General features: G+C 32.2%; 1 protein-coding gene across 3 annotated transcripts; it reads left to right on the top strand.

Annotated features, from left to right (window-relative positions):
- The first annotated feature begins 15,144 nt into the window (after positions 1-15,144).
- Positions 15,145-16,752, top strand: LOC131005257 (protein SOB FIVE-LIKE 5-like). Of its 3 annotated transcripts, none has more exons than XM_057932135.1 (4): positions 15,145-15,946; positions 16,035-16,106; positions 16,208-16,278; positions 16,419-16,752. In XM_057932135.1, the coding sequence occupies exons 1-4, from the start codon at positions 15,560-15,562 to the stop codon at positions 16,441-16,443; spliced, it is 555 nt and encodes a 184-aa protein (XP_057788118.1). In that variant the 5' UTR covers positions 15,145-15,559; the 3' UTR covers positions 16,444-16,752. The 3 variants fall into 3 exon arrangements, with proteins under 3 accessions (XP_057788118.1, XP_057788117.1, XP_057788116.1); XM_057932134.1 differs by having other exon boundaries at positions 16,416-16,752; XM_057932133.1 differs by having other exon boundaries at positions 15,272-15,946; positions 16,208-16,752.
- Positions 16,753-20,738: the final 3,986 nt, after the last annotated feature.

The following is a 20,738-nucleotide window of genomic DNA, read 5'->3' as shown; positions in this document are numbered from 1 at the left end:
GGGAAGGGGTGGCCGTCGTTTTGAACCTTTGAATCGGAAGGGAAGGTCGCCCTTGGAAGTGCACTGGTTCAGCCTTTGAATCGGAAGGGGAGGCCGGTGATGGCTCGCCAGATTCTGGAAATGGTGACGCCGGAAAACCTTTTAGGATTTCCTTTTTTTTTTTTAGAAATTCTTCAAATTATCAAAACAACGTCGTTTTGCACACGTGGCTTGCCAGCGTGTAAAAAAACCACGTGGCTGTCCATGTCATCGCCAGTCAAACTTAAGAGTTGCCGGAATATTCGCCGTGTGCAATTTACAATAAAATTAAAAGGTGATGTATTCTGAGGCTATTTTTGAAGGTCATGTGCAATTTGCAAAGTTCGTGTATTTTCCGGCTATTAACCCTAACATTAATACATATAGGGCTGTAAACGATCCGAGCCGAATACAAGCAGGCTCGTGCTCGGCTCGTTTAAATATTCGGGTGTTCGAGCTCGGCTCGAGCTTGATTCGAGCTTTTATCTTGTTGATCGAGCTCGGCTCGTAATCCACTTACCAAGCTCGAGCTCGGTTCGAACTCGGCTCGGGTGATGCTCGATAATGTTGAATTCGAGCTTGAGTTCGAGCTCGGCTCATTAGATGTTTGTATATGTGATATTCGAGCTCGAATTCTTTATAAATTTTGGAAAAGATTCTTAATTAATGTTACTCGAGCTCGAGTTCGATTCGTTTAAGGCTCATACAATAGCTCGATTGAAGGCTCAACTGAAGGTTCGTCAACAGGCTCGCAAACATGTTCGCATACAATCGAGTCCGAACATGTTCGCGAGCTCAACGAGCCGAGTACTGTCAGGCTCGAGCTCGGCTCGATAAAAATCTCGAGCTCGGCTCGTTTACTATCGAATCAAGCTCCGAACGAACTTTTTTCGAGCCGAATCTCGAATAGCTTGCGAGTAGCTCTGTTCATTTACAGCCCTAAATACATACTTGAAAAAAATTTAAAAAATATAAATAACATTAATATATAAACTATAATTTTTGCACCACAAAAATATGCCTATAAGAATATAGGTATTATTTAATTTTAGTAGATTGCTTTTCTTTTTGTGAAATATAGCATGATCACATGCTGATTTTGTAATTTTGTGTTATTTTAGTAAAATTAGGAAATCCATATGTATAATATGAACATTGTATGATATTAACGGGTACCTATATGGGTTACCAAATGTTGTGAACTTTACCGTGTGAAGAAAAAATGAAGTTAATGCACAGTGGCGGTTCTGAGGGTGTGCGGGGTGGGCGACCGCACAGGGCCCCGAAAAATTGAGGGCCCCCGATTATATATAGGTCTATGTATTTATATATACTTAAATAATTGAAAAATAAATAACTTTATTAACTAGTTAGGTGGAAAGATGCTCTCTTCAAGTTATGTGGAATCTTGTTGATGTAGGTTCGATTCTTGAGAGAATTTTACATTTTTATTGTTTTGGGGCCCTTTTCCTTCATTAAGTGGTGTGCGAAATTGATGATGAAAGTGTTATTAGTGATTTTGTTTAGTTATAATTTTATATTTTTATTGCTTAGGGGCTCTTTTCCTTCATTAAGTGGCGTGTAAAATTGATGATCAAAGTGTTATTAGTGATTTTGTTTCAAAATTTACAAGGAGAGCAACACTTCTCAAGTAAATGTTTTAGTTTTTACATGCTTATTGTGTAATAAAATAATAATAATAATAATAATAATAATAATAAAAACTATCGCTCGGTAATATATATTTTTTTGTTTTATATTTTTGATACATTTTTAGCTATAAAAAGGACCCGATTTTAAATTTCGCACCGGGCCTTCCGTAGGTTAGCCCCGCCCCTGTTAATGCATTATTCAATTTCTACTGTATCTTTTTGTTATTTCCTAAAAAGAAATAGAAAAATTATGGCACGAGTGGAAACAAGTAATATATACATGCATAAAAAAGTAACTTAAACTTGTAAACAGTGTACCAACTCACGAAAAGATTCGTTCAAAAAAAAAAAAAAAACTAACGAAAAGATAACAAAGACTCATGCATAATGATCTAATTTTAGAAACCCGATATTTACATGACATGTACATATTAGTTTGCAAATCCGCGCAGTTCGGCGAAGAATAGAGACGAGAGGCAGGTTTGATCTAAATATATCTTTTTTTTTTCTTTTTTGTTTTTTATCTAACTTTTTAAATTAACGTTGTTCTTTCTCTTTCTCTATCACAAATCGACGCCGCAACAACTAAGTTAACCATTAGTTCAAGCTGTTCGACGAATAATAGAGATGAGGAGCAGTGGCGAGTGCACTTGATTCGCTCACCTTACGTTGGTGGACATCCAAAAAAATACTAGAACGTAAAGTTGTGATGTGCACATAATTATTAGAACCAAAAATGATTCGCGCGCGCGTGTATATATATATACATATATAATTTTTTTATTTTTTTTTTAAATTCAAAAAAGAGATTCTCCCTCCGTCCCTGAAATAGTTTTCTCTTTGGGGACGACACGAGTTTTAAGGATAAGTTATAAAGTGTATTGATAGTAGAGAAAAAGTGTTATAATTATTATTGAAAATTGTGAAAAAATGTTATAATTAGTATTGAGAGTGGTGAAAAGTGAAAAGTAAGAATAAATAAATATTATTAGTGGTGGGGTAGTTGTCCAAAAATGAAAAGAAAGAAAGATTGAGTTATTTGAAGGACGTCCCAAAAAAAAGAGAAAATTATTTCAGGGACAGAGAGAGTGTTATCAACCTTCTCCCCTGCTGGTCGACCTCCACGCCAACATAAGACAATTAAATTCAAAAACACTCCTTCAATTAGTAAAACAGAACGACTGCAGTCTCCTCCCAATACTAATGAGACCCTTATGGTCTCGTTCATTTTTAGATTAAAAAAAAGAACACGTGTCATTGTTTGATTGGTTCTGTATAATTCATTTAGATATTAAGATATATAAAATTTTAATATCTTATATCTATACTCATCATCATCATCATCATCATCATCATCATCATCATTATTATTATTATTCATAATTTTAATTTTTCTATAAATAGAGATTACATTTGTTATATTCTACACAATATATAAAATTATATATTCTTCTTTACATATTTCATCTATTTTGTTTGTAATCTCGTATTGCTATGTTATTAATTAATTTAGTTTATGATTTATTAGTAATGATATACTATTTTTTATTTATTGTTCAATTTTTTGACATTTTAATATTTTTTTATTATACTTAAAAAATATAATAATTATATAAAATATTGTGGTTGGATAGTCGGAGTGGTAATGGATAAATCTTTTAAAATGAGTGTAGTTGATTGGGATGGATATTGATGATGTTAAAGAGAGATAAATCAATTAAATATTGGAGATGTTGGATGATTGGGTAGTTGTCTTGCTGATAATGATAATCTAAGAGCATGAGTACGAATAAATTGGAAGATCAACCACAAGGTCAAGTGGTTCATCCGATCCCTAAAAGAGTATTTACTTTGCGTGGTTGATAAGTTACATGATTGAGTATTTTTATCCTTAAAATAGGATTTCTCCAATCTCACATTTTAATGAGATAAAGATGAAGCAAAACTAGCTTAAATGATAGAAATAATCAAAAACATTGGAATATCCCTAAGTACATAAGAGAGTAATTAGCCTTACATTTTTATCTTTTATGACAAATTCTTCAAAATAAACGCCCCTTTAACAGTACTAAGGAGAATGATAATCGCTAGCAACTTGAGCAATAGTTTGCGCCGCATAGTTGTACTCTACTAATTCTTACTGAGTTTCAGACCAAATGCATGTTTTTGTCTTTAATTTTAAAATTTTCATCAAGCTCTGCTAATACCCTACAATAACTATATCTATCTTTCAACGAATGTACAATGTATGGAGTCGAATTTAGTTAGAAAACGTAACTCACCAAAAAAAGAGAAGCAAAAGAATCCAAAACAATTTATATATATATCAGAACAATATGATAGAAACAATTGAAAGATGCCAAAACTAGCTTCACGTTGAAAGTCCTCTTAATAAATATTTCATTTTAAAATTAAATAATGATAGAACATGTAGATGCTGAGTCTATTAATTTGCTGCTATAAAATAATTTAACATGCATGTCTCGTACCACAAAATGATACTAGGAAAAAAAAAAAGCAAAGAATATTCACAAATTAAATGTAAACATGTTTTTTTTTTTTCAATTTAAAAAAGAGAAGTAAAAAAAAGAGTTTTAGCCCATTTTCCATGCAAAAAGAAATTTTATCCAAAAAGATAAAAATGCGGAATACAAACCTTTTTTCTGTATAAACATACTGGTACATCTTTAATAATTTTTATAAAAATAATTTAAAAAAATCTAACTCTACCCTAAAACCTTGCGCGCTCTTCCTATTTCTCACCAGCACCGCCCTCCCCATTTCCTTAGGGATGGCAATGGGGAGGGTTCGGGATGGGGATTGCTTTCCCACCCTCATACCCGATTGCCTCAAAACTTTACCCCCAACCCGTTTCCTTACCCATTTAAATTGGGATGGGGATTACCCAGCGGAGAAAGAGTACTCGTCGGGTATTTACCAATTAATTATTTTGCAAAATTTTCTTACACAACAAGCATTTTATCTATTTCATCAAACATATAAAATTCAAAAATAAATTTAATAAAAATATTTATCTAATTGTATGAAGTATAATCGGGACGAGTATCTATATCCCTGAACCCGACCCAAACCTGATACAGGCATAATTATTTACCAGCCACCAAAATTTCATACTCGACCCATTAGGGGCCGGTATCCGCGGGTGCTTTTGTCATCCCTACGTTTCCCTCAATACCTGCACCCTCCTCCCAATTTCTCTTTGTCTCTCGACTCTCCTCAATCTTTGTCGCTAGTGCTATGTCGTTGCCGCTACCACCTGCAACAATGGAGGTTTGATTTTCCTCCACTTCATCCGCGTCTGTCTCTCTTCATCGATACCCGCGTAAATCACTTTGCTTTAGCGCCATCGTCGATTCTCCTCGCCTCTCTTTCGATTCTCCAGTGTAGTTGCCGATGCTCGTGTTGTTGTTCACAAGTCCAAAATTTCACAACTATTAGTATAATACATGATTTTTACAAAATCGTGCAATAATCGCAAAAAATATATAACATCATATTTTATAGTAGTATTACATAATATAAGGTTATTTTGGTCACATTTGATAACTATTTCCACAATTTATCAATATGATTACTAACTTTTTTTTACTATATAACTTTATGTTAGAATAGAGTGTTGCCTAAAAAAAATGAACGCAACGGAAGATGTAATTACAATTAACTGTAAAAGCCTTACATCCAAATGCATTAAAAAAACAACTTGTCATCATATACCAATAATGGGCGCAAAAGAAAGGAGTTAAAAATAAAATAGCATGAGCAATAAGGAACAAATTTAAATTGATTAGAAGAGAAAGAAAGAAAGGAGAAAGGGGAAACGTTAGAAAGTTAGAATGAGTGAAATATCGGAGACATGAGAGGAAAGGAGATGGGGCCAATTCCTGGCAACCAAACATCCCCTTGTCTAATTCATGGACCCATTTCTGAGCTGGATACGACAATCCAATTTTTTTTTTAATACCACAATTCAATGTGTATGGGAACGAAACATCTTTGTGCCCCTTTTATTTCTATGTTTCCACAATTTCTGTTTCTGTAACAGGTTCATTGTAATTCCAACTACCCCTTTTTGTTATTATTTCGCCCCATTCTAAAATATCCAATAAATTCTCTATCTAATTACTCCATCTTTTTAATTATTTTTCTTGAAAGTTTCAATTTCGAACAGGTTTCGCTAAATTTGTCGTTAGGGTTATGTTCCAAAAATATCCTCCACATTGTCACATACGTGTAAATACCTTTCTAACATTCAGAAAATGGTTTTTTTTTTTTTTCGGATACGGAATGAGAATTTTGAGGCAGGAGACATTCTTGCAAGGACGAAAATTAGCCTTTCAATTTTTTTTTTTTTTTTTATGAAATTACATTATAAATAATATAAACCACACACACACCCCACCTAGTGGTTATTGTGGCCGAGAGTATTCGAACCTGTGACCTCTTGGACAACAGGCAACCACCCCAACCACTAGGTCATCCCAAGGGAACGACGCCTTTCAATTTTCTGATGTTGAATCGTGGTGCGAAGATGAAATTGTGTGTAGTTTGTTTGGGATGCAAGATTGATTTTATTTATTTATTTATTTTAAATGTACGTAGTCTCTATTTATTTTTATTAATTTGAATATCTTATAAGCATACATCAGTTTACAACGTTTTTGGGTTAATGCTTTTACCCATTTTCAATGGGAAAAAAATACTCACTATAAAAAAAAGGTTATTACTGTTTAAATACACCAATTTTTCTTCAATTTTAAATTTTAATATGAACTTTCAATTTTTTTAATTAAAATACATGAACTTTAAATTTTACTCATTTATAACACCGATCCACTCTAAACTGAATTTGAGGTGACAATGACATATCTGAAAGATGTTTAGGACTTATCAACGACACTTCAATACGATATCGTGCTGAAGTACCTATACTCCATGAATCCTAATCATCTTTTCGATACGCCGTCTCATATTCAATTTAGAGGAAATTGAGGTTCGTGTTAAAAATCGAATAAGTATTAAAGTTCACGTATTTAATAAAAAATTGAAAGTTCATGTTAAAATTTTAAATTGGAGGAAAGTTGGTGTATTTAAACTAGTAATAATCCTAAAACAAATTATATAAATTATTCATTTTAAGCTTGAATTGACAAAGTTGCCCTTATTTAAATCATAAACTTTGCTGAAATTGCGAACTTTGCTCGATCAATGCAAGTCGAACATTAGTGGTATATACATTATGCTTTTATTCTTCATGTGTCTGTGAAGAATAAAAACATACTAACTTTTATGTTTTTACAAAGTTGATCTCAAACGTATTTTGGACTACGTTTTGCATCACGGTATATTGCTAATGCAAAAGTGCTTTTGCAGTAGAAATGGTCTTAGAGGTATATTAATTTGTATCTTGAGTCTCGACAACATTAAGGATGTTTTTGGACATTAATTAGTACTTATTTTTATTAAATTAGATTCATTACAATTTGGATATATCTCACTTTTGGTAGAATTCTCAGAGTTCATCTATGATTTGATGACAAATGATTTTCAAAAAGCGGATGAAGCAATATTAAAATATTGTTTATATATTGTCTACATTTACGCGATTGATCTTATTCAAAGAGAAAGATATTACACCCAATTTTGTCATACAATCTACCTGTACATACATGTATGTGTTTGTATTATTATCCATTTGTAATGATTAAGGAATATTATGTACTTCACTCTATTAACAAATCCACATGCAAGCACCCTAATGCTACGTACCTAACAATACATCCTAATCCTATACAACTTCAATCATTTGTAATACATGCAATACGTATTTTATGTGAAAGTCAAATTTTCGAAATCTTAATTAGTAAATGATAAATTCATAGCATTATGATATGAGGTTAATTTATAATTCGATCCACTTTAAGATTCTAGTTATTTGAGTACTGTTTAGATGATTGAACTTGTGAGAAGTGAGATGTTAGCAATGAATAAATTGCAATTACAAGACTAATTAAACTACAATGATTTTCCAAAATAAAACACGTATCAAAAAAAGTTGGGACCCCTTTTTTTAACAAAACCTCATTCCATCTTACTTTTGGAGTATCTTCTAACAATAATTGTCAAACAGTTTGAATGAATTTATAACTATAATTAAAATAGTTTTTTATGTAGATTTTTTAGAACAAGTATATATAATTAAATGCTAATTCAGTCCGTATGCAAGTACAAAACTAACCCCACCCCAGGTCCCTAGCACGTTGACGAGATGGGACCGAATTCAGAATTTGTTTTGAAAAGAAAAATCAATCTATACGCGTCTGTTTTTAATCATAAATAGCATTTGCGTTCGTGAGCTATACACAAAAAGCATTTATATGGAGTATATAAAATACTCCATCCGTCCCACGAATATTGACACGTATTCCTTTTTGGGTCGTTCCACGAATCTTGACATATTTCCAAATAAGATAACAATTAGTATTATCTTCTCTCTCATACTTTATCATTTTTATACTTTATTAACTACACACTTAAAACACTAATCTACAACTCCTTAATTCTCGTGTCGAAACCAAACGTGTCAAGATTCGTGGGACGGAGGGAGTAATACTAATTTAATTGTCATATAAAAAATATAAATACAATAAAAAATACTCTATGTTTTTTTTTTTTTTTTTGATCGGTCAAAGTCATGTTAGATGTTAGTAGTTAGTTCCCCATCGACTCCAAGAACCACCTTATCTCTCCATTCACCAAACTCCACCTTATATCTCCAATCACCAATTCGTTCCCAAGAGGGATCGAACCCGGGTCACTTCACTTAAGTGAGGACCCGGTGGCCAGTGGGCTAAGCCCCCTGGTTAAAAAAAAAAAAAAAAAATACTCTATGTATTGAGTATAAGTTTAGCTGAATATATTTGAGAATAATTGACTCAAATTATAAATATAAAAAAAAACACTCCTATGAAAAATATGTTGCAGTATAATTTTAGCTTAATATAGAAAAAACAATCATAATAAAAAAATTGCTATTATGAAAAGGTAAAAGAGAAAATATGCAATATGCATATCAAATATTTTATAATTAGCTAAATTTCATAATTCAAAAAAAGAGAAAAATAAGAAGATAAAGAAAAATAAAATGAAAAGGAAAATATTCGTTGCACTTCTTTGAGTCCCACGTGTGTAATTAATTCATAAATGAATTGAATAATTAAATATGAAAAAAGATAAAATATAATATACAAATAAAATTTCAAATTTATTATATGTAATCACAAAATTACCGCTCAATTTTTACTATGGTCTTTACAACTTAAACAGTACGTATAATTTTTTGTATGTATATTATCATTAAAAAATACGTTAAATTATTTGTTTACAATATAAAATACATTAATTAGAAAATACAGTCTCGACGCTAACTTATTTTATCCAGCCTCATCTTGCCTTGCCTTTTCATGTTGTGGAGATTAGAAAATCAAAATCCTAAACGCAAAAATAGAATAAATTTCAGATCACTACTACTCTACTAGTCTTCTAAAATCCCAAAAGAAAAAAAAAAGAAACATCCGATCGTCTTGATTTTTTTAGGTAAATGAAATATATTAAAAAAGCACGAGGAGTGCAACCCAACAGAAAAAATAAAGTTTACTACAAATATACAAAAGACAGGAATCACAAGAGCTCAAGACTAGTGAGATGGATTGCACATCCAATCTCTAAGACTATAACAAGCCCTATTGTGAGAAAGATTTGAAAACCAAAACCAAAATCATACTTTAATGCACTTCAATTACATCCTCATAGCAGCTCGACACATTCTTGAACACCATCTCATTTCGATGATTCCATAGGTTCCAAACAATACAAATCCATTAGTGCTTTCCACCACTCTAGCGCTTCTTTCTTTCTTGCAATTCCCATATGTTGCTCAAACTGACAAATCGGATCAACATGCCCAACATAGTTGATTCCAAACCAAACGATGTTCCACAGCTTCACAATGGATCAAACAAAAAGGGCACCTGTCATCGACGTCCTCCCGGAACACTCCTCTTTTCAAAAGATTTTGTCGGGTCGGGATTTTGTTTTGGAGAAGTTTCCAGCAAAAAGCAGTGGCTTTGCTTGGTGCTAGCTTGCACCTAAATCTTCTCTAGAGACCCATGGGAGATTCTTCCTTGGATTGAGATCTTTTCAATCTCTTTATAGGCCGACTTCGATGAATAGATTCCTTTGTTGTCCAGCTCCCACCTCCACCCGTCTTCCTTATCTTGATTTGGTGAAAACCTGTCAACAAGAGAAAGTAAAGAGGAGAAACTTTCCTTTTTCCCATTCAAAAAGCTCCCTCCTCCATATCCACCCCCATTCCCACTTATTATCCATTCATTTTCCTTTGTCTTTGATACAAATATCTTTATCATTTGCTATTCTAAATAGTCTATTAAAGCTCAAAGACAAACTGCTCACCCCCACCCATTTGTCCTGCCAAAAGCTTGTTCTATCCCATTTTTTCAATTTTTTTGTTGATATTATTCTTAAACCACTCAACCGAGAGAACTTGTTTACCTAATTCTTTCCACCATGCAGATCCTCTACCCATCTTCCTGTTACCTGCCTCCCATTCCATCCCTCTATACTTTGACAAAATCACCCTGCACCATAAAGAATCCTTAGCTTCCATCCTCATTTTCCTAATAGAGCATTATTGAACCAGTCCACCCGTCTAACCCCTAGACCCCCATCCTCTTTTGACCTACAAATTCTTTTCCACGCCACCCATGCTATCTTCTTGCTGCCCCCCACCTCCCTTCTCCATAAGAAGTCTCTTTGAAGTTGCGTGATTTTCTTTATAGCAGAAGATGGAGCACGAAAAAGAGAAAGATATTAGATGGGTAGAATCGACAGCACAGATTTTAATAAAGTACTCCCTCCGTCCCGCTAAAGTTGGCAACATTCGTTTCGGCACGGAGATTAAGAAATTGAGTGTTATATGTTTTAATAGAGTGTGGCCTACAATTGTTGACCAAATTAGTGAGTAATTGTTGACTTAATTAAAGTAATTTTGGCATTTTTAGAAAGTGGCCTACAATTGTTGACCAAATTAGTGACTTAATTAAAGTAACTTTTGCCAGTTTTAGAAGTGGCCAACTTTATTGGGACACCCAAAATAGAAATGTTGCCAACTTTAATGGGACGGAGGGAGTAATTCTTCCGCCGAATGAGATATGCTTGTTTTCCCACCCATTCAATCTTCTCTTGATAGTGTCAATGACGAGCCTCCACATAGTTTCTTTTCTTGGATTCGCACCTATCGGAACAACCGGATATTTGAATGGCACTAAGCCAACTTTACAATTTAGCTCCACCGCAAGCTCTGCTAAAACTCTTTCTGCAGTGTGTATCCCATCAGAATGCTCTTTTGAAAATTCACTTTCAATCCAGAGGCTAATTCGAAGCTTCGAATAATTCCTTTTAGACTTTGCATATCTGATTTTGAAGCTTCTCCAAATATTAAATTGTCATCAGCAAATTGAAGATGAGAGATTTCCACTTGGTCATGCCCCACTTTGACACCTGAGAAAGTGTTGTTTTTCCTCGCCTTCTCCAGTAATAAGCTCAACCCTTCTGCTGCAATCAGAAAGAGAAAGGGAGAGAGTGGATCACCTTGGCGCTGACCATTTTGCAACTTGAATTCTCCGCTTGGGCTTCCATTAACTAATACTGATGCAGATGCAGATGCAGTTGCGATGCATTCTTTTATCCACGAGCACCATTTTTCATTGAACCCCAACATTTTCAACATGTATACTTGTCTTGCTTCGAGAACTTTCATATTTTATTATGAAAGTTTATTATTTTTTTTTCATTTTTCTTTTCAATTAATATTCCTTTTTATAAAATTCATGTTTCATTATTGGTCAATTAATCATGATAATTTGTTTTGAGCCGAATCATTATAATTATTTGAGATAACAGTTGCTCATTTTTCACAACTATAGAATAACAAATATATTTGATATAGAAAGAAATAAAGAAATGAGGGATAAGAGTAAACGAAAAATTAGGGTGCAATCGAGCCGAATAGTGTCTTGCTCAAGCTTGGCTCGTTTAGCTAATCGAGTTATTTGCTTAATTATCGATCGAGCTTTGATCGAATCGAATACAGTGCCATAATTGAGCCTTTTAAATTTAAATTTTTATTTAAAATTTTAATTATTTTCCTAATACATAAGTTAATTTTCAAATATATAACTTATTTTATTCACAAAAATATAATATATTTACTATTTTCTTATAAATAAATGATGTTAATTAGATACTTAATCCAAATATTACTAATTATAGTATAAATTATAGTAAGACATTTAATAATAATCTTGTGTTTTTAAGATAAATCACTTAACGAGCTTGTTCACGAGCTAACGAACCGAGTATCGTCATGCTCAAGCTTGGTTTATTTAGCTAAACAAGCTTGTTCATAAATTACCTGATTGAGCTTTTATCGAGTCGGACGTCGAATAGCTTACGAGTAGCTTGGCTTCGTTTCCTTAGGAAAAACAGAAAAAGTGCCAAAACGCATCGTTTAGAAGGCTGCCTAAATCCGCAATATCTATAGCATTGATATTGTATACATTATATATAGTATGCATGAATACAATAAAAATGAATGGAGTTATGTAACAGAAATAGCACTGTAGAGTATATGAAAATATATTCATATATTAATCTCATCGGCCACGTGGTTTATATTGAAGGTCACAAAGCACATAGACCAAATATTCGAAAAACTTATAATTATTCGCTTAGAAATTTAAAAAGTAGTATTATTTTGATTTGGGAGAATTAGAAATTGTAGTAGTGAGATATATACGAGTGATCCGAGGATAGGAGCACATGATGGCAGCATTTGCCTTTGACTGTGACGATAAAACCAAAGCCCCATCAAAGTATCATGCTCGCTGCAAACTACCACTATAAATAAATACCATATACGTACACCATATTTATAATTATATTAATAAATATTTTATTCACATATAGTAGTAATTAACGTTGTAATCCACGTCTCCTTGCCAGATAAGAACAATGTGTGTTTGAACTGATGATTCCCAAAAAATCTTTATGTGTCTTATAGATACTCTCCTGTCTTTCTCTTTCATAAATTCATTATGAATTTCAAAATACCTTTCTTTCATTTAATTATGGGATCTACATATGGCACAAATTATAAATGATATAGTAGCTAGAGACTATATATATTCGAATAATAGAGATTAATTATTAGTCTAGTAATGTCACTACAAAAAAAAAAAAAATTGATGATCAACGATGTAAAGTTCTATGGCCAATTTTGCAAAATCTCTTACCAATTCAATTAATGACGAGTAAGGACACAAATATATTTCACATACAAATACATCGCGGCTACTTAGATATTAGGAGGGGTACTACTTAGATATTAGATAATACCTAGCTCGGAAGTAATTATTGAATTCAAATGAATTATTAAAACTTTTATATTCGATTTTGCAAAGACAAACACTTTAGATCGGAATTATTATTGCTTGTCGAATTGAAAAAGGAAATATTTGTAAAAGTGCATAACGAATTGATTGAACTTGATTGTGGCTCGACCAGAACTTTGTTTGGTTAAACATTAGTATTTGATTGTTCAAATAAATTCAAACACAATTATTATCATAGTACTAGTAACAATTCTTTTTTAAAACAAATTATCACTCTATTTAATTATATATTAGAAAAAAAAATTAATACGCCAAATGCATAAACAAAAAATAGTAACACACATATTTTAACTGTTGGTTGGTAAAAACTAGTTGTGAGTGTTGACGCATATAAAATAAAAAATTCTTAAAAGGAAATCTGATGGAGGATAAGAATGAACAAGAACTGAACATTGGAATGAGTAACTAAGCAAATACTCACAAGCTCAAAATTAGTAGTTAATTAATTAATACTTAAAATTAAGCCATAGAAAGGCATTTATAAGATTGAAATGTGTGCGCACGTGCATACATGTGTGCATATCTGTTGGAAATTCTGAATTGCCATATGCACACGTGCAGACATGTGTGTGTGAGTGCGTGTTCATTTGGAGTGGAGAGGAAGTGAGGGCATGTGAAATTCAATTCACCAAATTAAACGCACAGTCACACACTAGAAACACTCACATTTTCTCCGAAGCCTCCTAGTTTTACCGCTGTTAAATTAATCTCAAATCTCATTTTGCCAGTAAATTGTACCACGTGTATACTAGTGCTAGACATTACGAAGTTAAATTGCCATGTGAAATTAATACCAGTTCATGTAAATATAATCTGCTCCATTTATAAGTCGAATTAAATTTCTTACTAGGAGAGAAGTACATTAAGGGACATAATCTGCTGGTTTAAGGACTCCTAAATAAGGTATGTTCCCTTTCAAAGAATCTGATGCTGGATCTTCTAGTTTAAGTTGAACCTGCAATTTTAAGCTAATTAATTACACAATTAAGAATTTCCCTTTTCAGGCAGGAAAAGAAATAAAGAATTTTTTTTGTACATGTAGTAGTCAAACTGACCTAGTTTTTGACTGACCCATATGTCTTTTCTTGATCCTTTCTATTTCTTTTCTCGTTTTAAATTAATCTGCGTACATAGTACTAAATTAATAGTATTAGTTTACTTCGAGCTAGTTTTGGAACTAACACTCGGAATATATTATTGCAGCTTCCAACAATAGTATAGTTTAATTTTATAGAAAAAAGGGTTGTCTTTTACTTAACTAGTACTAGCATGACGACGGAATCGGTAAGCAATATATATATTTTTGCTTCAATGGGTTCTTAATTAACTCTTGTTAATTATGTCGGTAAGATAATCTCGTAGTACTATTTATTTTTAAGATGGTAATTGGAGAATATATGAGGTCATATATATTCTAGTTTATGAATGTGCGCGGTGCATTTATTAATATGTACATGAATATTATAGGAGAAATTAGAGATGATTAAAGAAGATTTGCATTTAGTTTGGGAAAGGAGTAGGTGTGAATATGTAGGTAGGAAGAAAGTGAGTTGTGAGATATAGTGATGGAAGCAGCATTATTGTTATTATTATTAGAGAAGAAAAGGATGTGTGTCCAAATAGTGAGGAAAAGGGAATGGAGGTTGTACCCCGTTTTGCTATGAGCGTACACTCTACCCAGCTGTCTTGCATGTGAACCCTTAATTAATTCCCCATACATTCCCCCTTCTTCACTCCCCCTATCTATCTATCATATAATCAAAGCCAAAATTACCTAATTGTCCCTCTCTAATTCACCCATTTTCCAAAAATATCTAATTAAATCTTGCCATTTACAACATTCGTTACGTGTTACAGTTTGAGAAGTCTTGACATAAGTTTTTTGTGTTATATATATATTAGACCTAGAGTTGGGGTATATATGAGACAATACAAAACGGGGCTATTTAATTTGCATTTGTGTAGTTGGTAGAAATTAATATATATACATCTTAAAAAGTGATTAGTAGATATGTTGGAGTTAATCTCAAGGTAGGGAAGGGATCACTCACATGTAGACACATCGAACATATCCAATGCCCATTTGCATGCAATTTACACATAACCCCCTCGTGCCCAACTGGCACAAAATTGATTCATTCTTGGAGAGAGTTTGAATAGTGACAAAAAAAAAAACTCTCAATTAAGCTCTCGTCTTTTCCCCTTCAACCCTCACTCTTTATCCTCAATATCTACTACTCCACAAACCTAAGAAGAGCAAACAACAACACCTAAGTACACTATATATATATACATTGATAGACGGGCATATTGGGAGGGATACATCAAACATAATATAGAATGAATTACATGTTCGGAAATGCAGAATGCAGCAGCGGTTGCGAGTCAGGTTGGACTCTCTACTTGCAACACTCTTCAATATCTGCAGATGCAGCTTGTTACGAGGAGACACGGACGAAGAGATCGGAAGATGAAGAAGACGAAGATCTGTCGATGGTGTCGGACGCCTCGTCCGGCCCACCGCAGCTGCATGAGGAAGAAGTTGACAAAAGCGGCTGCAGCTTCTATCACTATAGTACTACCACCGTTACCCAACCCTTGTCCAAGAACATTCATCTTGCCAGGAAGAAAAACAGAGACAATCGATGTCGGAAATTAAAGGTGCAAGAACACTCCTCTTTGCTCGACGACACCGCTAGCTCTCCGCTATTATACGACTTCTGCAATGTGAGTTCTTGTTTTAATTTCCATCGCCATTGCAATATTTTTTTATGTGAGCTCTGGTTTCTGAATATCTATATATATATATATGCAGAAAACAAGAAGTCAGGCATCGGTGGAGAATGTGGTGGAATATTCACAAGGCTACTCCTCAACTCAGTTTGAAGTATGACAAATTTCTACTTTTACCTTTTTTTTCTTTTTTGTATTTTGTATTTTTATATATTTATTTTTAATTTTTCTTATCGTTTTAATTTGCATTTGCAGGTGAGACCTCCATATCAGGAGGAGCATTATGATTTCTTGCAGTCTGGAAATCAACTGCAGCAGCAAAACCAGTTGAGTTTTTACTATGCTCTCCTTTCTTTTTTTTTTCTTTTTTTTTTCCTTGGATCTATATTTTTTTTTATAAGTTTTCGTTTCTGTTATGTATTTAGTACTTAATATTTAATTTTGATTTGGTGCGAATCTGTAGCAGGTGGTTTGAAGGTAAAAGGTGGTGAAGCAATGAAACGACATTCATCAACCGTCCGATGTTAACTGCTGTAATAATGTTCAAAAAAGCTACTATGTTTTTATAAATGCGAAATTGAATCTCGAAAAGGGGATTTTGTTTCCCTTTCTTCTCTTCTTCCCTCTCTTTCTTTTTGTAGCTGTAACACAAGTGGGAAACAGCTTGAAAGAAATAAAGAAGTGAAAGGAAAAAAAAGAAGAGAGAAAAACATGAAGTGGAATTTCATTCTCAATATTTTGTTGAAGATTCAAGATTTTCTTGTCTTCGAAATAATGAATGGCAACAATTATTTGTTTTTTTTTTTGTTAACATTTTTAAATTCATATGTAGCCAGCAATGCATCTTGTGCTCCCTTTTGCTTCAACATTGAAGATCTCTCCAAAATTTGTCTGGCTGGTAGCTATTAAATTTATTCAATTCTAAAAAGAAATATATTTAATGAAAGTTAATTAGTGGTATGAGCTTATTTTGATATAATACTAGTAAGTTGGTGAGGTTGGTATGAGATAATATGTGCATCATTATCCAATAAAAAACATGAATATATGTAAATCAAAACATGGATTAAAAAACTATGTACTTCTAATTAAATGTTGTTCGATTCTCATAAATTGAGTAAAAAAAAATTATTTGGAACAAGAATAGAGTACACAAGGGGTAACAATAATTATTGTCAGAAACCGAGATTTATTAAGTCACATGTAACAATAATTGTCAGAAACTAGGATTTATTAAGTGGGCCAATTATATATCTATATCCACATGAGAGATCTGTAGCATGGACCAGAACGAGTGAGAAAGCATTTGTCTTTTTTCCAAATTTTTACAATTTCTTTAGTTCATAAAATAGACCTAAAAACTTGAAGTCTTCCAATTTTATACCACGCATTGGATTCTTCCAATGGGTGATTTTGACACATGTGGTGATGACTACGACTGTCGAAAATTAGCCTTCGTTGAGTGAAGTATGTGATTGAAAAATCATGAATTCAATTTTTATAAATGTATTTTAAGTCGAGCTACTCAAGTAACAATTTCGTAGCTAAAAAGAACTTATAATTATTAATGCATCTGAAGAATAATTCCTTTTCACTTGTGTAATTATACGACAAGTCAAATGTGTGGGTATTAATGTAATATCGTTATACCAAGTCTCAGTAGTTCTCTAATATTAATTCACATCACAGAAACATATGAGCAATTAATGACATCATTAATTTATATCTATACTAATATAAAAAGTGTGTTCAGCACAAAATCTAGATTGTGTATTATATCCCTATTACATATTTTATTTTAATAGGGCTTATAAATAAATATATTTAGAAAAATAACTACTATTATTTCATAGATATAGATTAAAAATCTATCAGTTTCATTTTCTATATTTCTACATACTTAGAAGAATATATTACATTATAATTTTTTTTAAATCCTACATGAATATATATATATATATATATATATATATATATTAGATTAGATTTACCTAAAAATAAGTATTTGATTTCATCTTCCATCAGTACATTAAAAATACATTTGCAATTTTGCTTCACTTTTCTATTAAAAGAAGAAAAATTAGATCTCAAAAATACTATAACAATATATTAATTTATTAAATATACATTAAAAATCTACATGCTTGATTTTATCTTTCATCGTTACACTAATTAAAAATATATTTTCAATTTTGTACTAATCATTAAGAGAATAGTTATAGTTATTATGAAATTTATTATAATTATCAATTTTAACAATTAATTAATATGAAATTCATGAATTGTGCGTATACACACTGATAATGTATCTTATCAACACCTAATTCTAAGTTGCGAGTTTTACCTAGTGTTTGAGCGTAAAAGTTAAGAGAAAAAGTTGAATTGCCGAGAAAGAAATGAAATTGTTGCTGTATTGAATGAAGAGCACGTAGTTTACACAAAGGGAATACATGGGGTATTTATAGAATACAATAGAAGGGTAAAATAGTAATTTCATCTCTGAAAACATGCTCCCCGCGTGGCCAGGGGTATAGTAGTAATTTTGCCTGCAGACGAGCGATTCCTCTGCTCTGGCACTTCCCGGGTAAAACGGTCGCTTATTCCGATGTCTATCTTGAGTGATAAGTCATTCCTCTGACTGAGCCTGTTCCTCTGGCGCAAATTCATTCCTCTGATCATAGTGATTCCTCTGTCTTTGGTGATCCCTCTGACTAAGCCCGCTCCTCTGGCGGAGCCCATTCCTCTGACCATAGTGATTCCTCTGTCCGAGTTCATTCCTCTGCTTTGCATATATTACTCCTCATCACACACTCTGTCTGCTAGTTGAGTATAAAAGGAGTATTTAACAACACACTTATCTATTTAGTGTGGCAACCCCCTACCTCTTTATTTGAAGAGCAAAATCTAATTAAGTAAAAAAAAAGCTTTGGCTATATATGCGAACAAGCTTAGTAATTCTTTAATTTCCACTTTTACATAAATAAAAACAGAAAGAAAAATCAATTATTATTATTATTATTATTATTATTATTATTATTATTATTATTATTATTATTTGTTTTGGTTTTGGGACATTATATATAATGTAAGATGAAATGATGTGTAAGGATAAAAAGATTTTGTAATCCTAGGTGATGGGCAGTCAGAGATGAGAGGTAAAAGCCAAAACAGATGTTGGAATATTTCATATGCATCTTTATGACCCTTTTCAAAGTGTACAGATCCTGCCTGAGATCTTCCTCACCCATTACAAACATCCTCTATTTATTTTATTATCTTAGTTTTGGAATTATTCATGCTCTATTTCTTTTATACAAATACTAATTAAATACCATCTTCAAACCACGCCTTTGTCCTGTTTTTGGATTCCTTACTTCAAAAACTTGTTTGAATTCGAATATATCATCTAACAAGTTGACGTCAACGCGTACGTTGTTTTCTCGAACATCTCCTTTTTACTCATTTTCTTTTCAATATTGAATAATATTTTCTTTAGATAGTGGTGTAAAATATTTTTCAATATTTGTTATCTTTTCCATCTCTAGTAAACATATGATAAAAAGGAAGGAAAAGATAATAATTTTCATCTTCTTTTATCCATCATATTCCAATAAAAAATTTACAACCAAAACAAACGTACCCTTATAAGTAAAAGATTATGCTCAGTATAATCAAATTTACAAGTTATATGAAAATTAATTAGACTTTGATGTTTATGTATTTTGTAAATAGAATAATCCTGGTCATAATTCCTTATGTATTCTTATAGGGGGGGCGTTTACTTTGAAATAGATAAAAATAATAAGGTTAATCTCTTATTTATTTAGATGAAATGAAATTTTGGGATATCCCGAAATTCTTGATTAATTCTATCATTTATACTAGGGTTATTAGCCTGTAAATACATGAACTTTTTATATTTTCTGAAATTTAACATGACTTTTATTTTTAGCCCACAAATACACGAACTTAACATTTTTTCTGATTTTTGACATCGACATGAAAAAACTCTATTTATTGTTGAGGTGGAGGCCGAAATATATGACGTGGACTACGAAATATGCACTTGAATAGAGTAATTTGATTCATTATTTTGATTAGAGAGTGAATGACATGGTATACCGACCTTCACGTTAACAGTAAATTAGAATTTTTTCTTGTAGATGTCAAAAATCAGAAAAAATGCTAAGTTCGTGTATTTGTGAGCTAAAAATAAAAGTCATGTTAAATTTCAGAAAATATAAAAAGTTCATGTATTTACAGGCTAATAACCCTTTATACTAATTGGGCTTGATTGAATGGATGAGATTGAGGAAATCTCACTATTAATGATAAAAAATAGTCAATCATGCAACGCCCCATAAAAAAAACTAAATTAACATTGAAAAAGAAAAATGCTAATGAATTATATATATGTCACCAATATCCTTACAAATAATGTGTGACATGTCAATCATTCGGATGCGTATTTACAAAGTGTATTAGTCCCATTTCCGGCCCTCCTTCTCAAGTGCATTATATACTTCCTCTAAGTCCACTTGAATTCATGTCACGTGTGCATGACATAAATCATAAATGAACGATCAATATAAAAAATTGGAAAAGCAATTGCCTTATTAATTTCCAATTTATAGGTCCAACCAACCAAGGCACATAGTATAGGAAAAAAAGAAATTAAAGTAGAATCGACAACAAAGCAATGAATACATATAAAAAAGATAGCAAACAAGAACCCAACAAATAATTACTTGTTTATGGTATAGATGATTGGATTGTTGTTTGGTTG

Source organism: Salvia miltiorrhiza, chromosome 1 (genome assembly GCF_028751815.1).
Source record: "Salvia miltiorrhiza cultivar Shanhuang (shh) chromosome 1, IMPLAD_Smil_shh, whole genome shotgun sequence".
NCBI lineage: Eukaryota > Viridiplantae > Streptophyta > Magnoliopsida > Lamiales > Lamiaceae > Salvia > Salvia miltiorrhiza.
Note: the sequence above shows the minus strand (reverse complement) of the source record. Positions and strands in the feature narration are given on the sequence as shown.

What these genes read in the sequence shown, in the direction of transcription:
- LOC131005257 (XM_057932133.1), top strand. Translation starts at nt 15,560, where the DNA reads ATGAATTACATGTTCGGAAATGCAGAATGCAGCAGCGGTTGCGAGTCA. An exon ending in TATTATACGACTTCTGCAAT is followed by an intron (nt 15,947 to 16,034) that starts GTGAGTTCTTGT and finishes ATATATATGCAG; the next exon opens with AAAACAAGAAGTCAGGCATC. An exon ending in ACTCCTCAACTCAGTTTGAA is followed by an intron (nt 16,107 to 16,207) that starts GTATGACAAATT and finishes TTGCATTTGCAG; the next exon opens with GTGAGACCTCCATATCAGGA.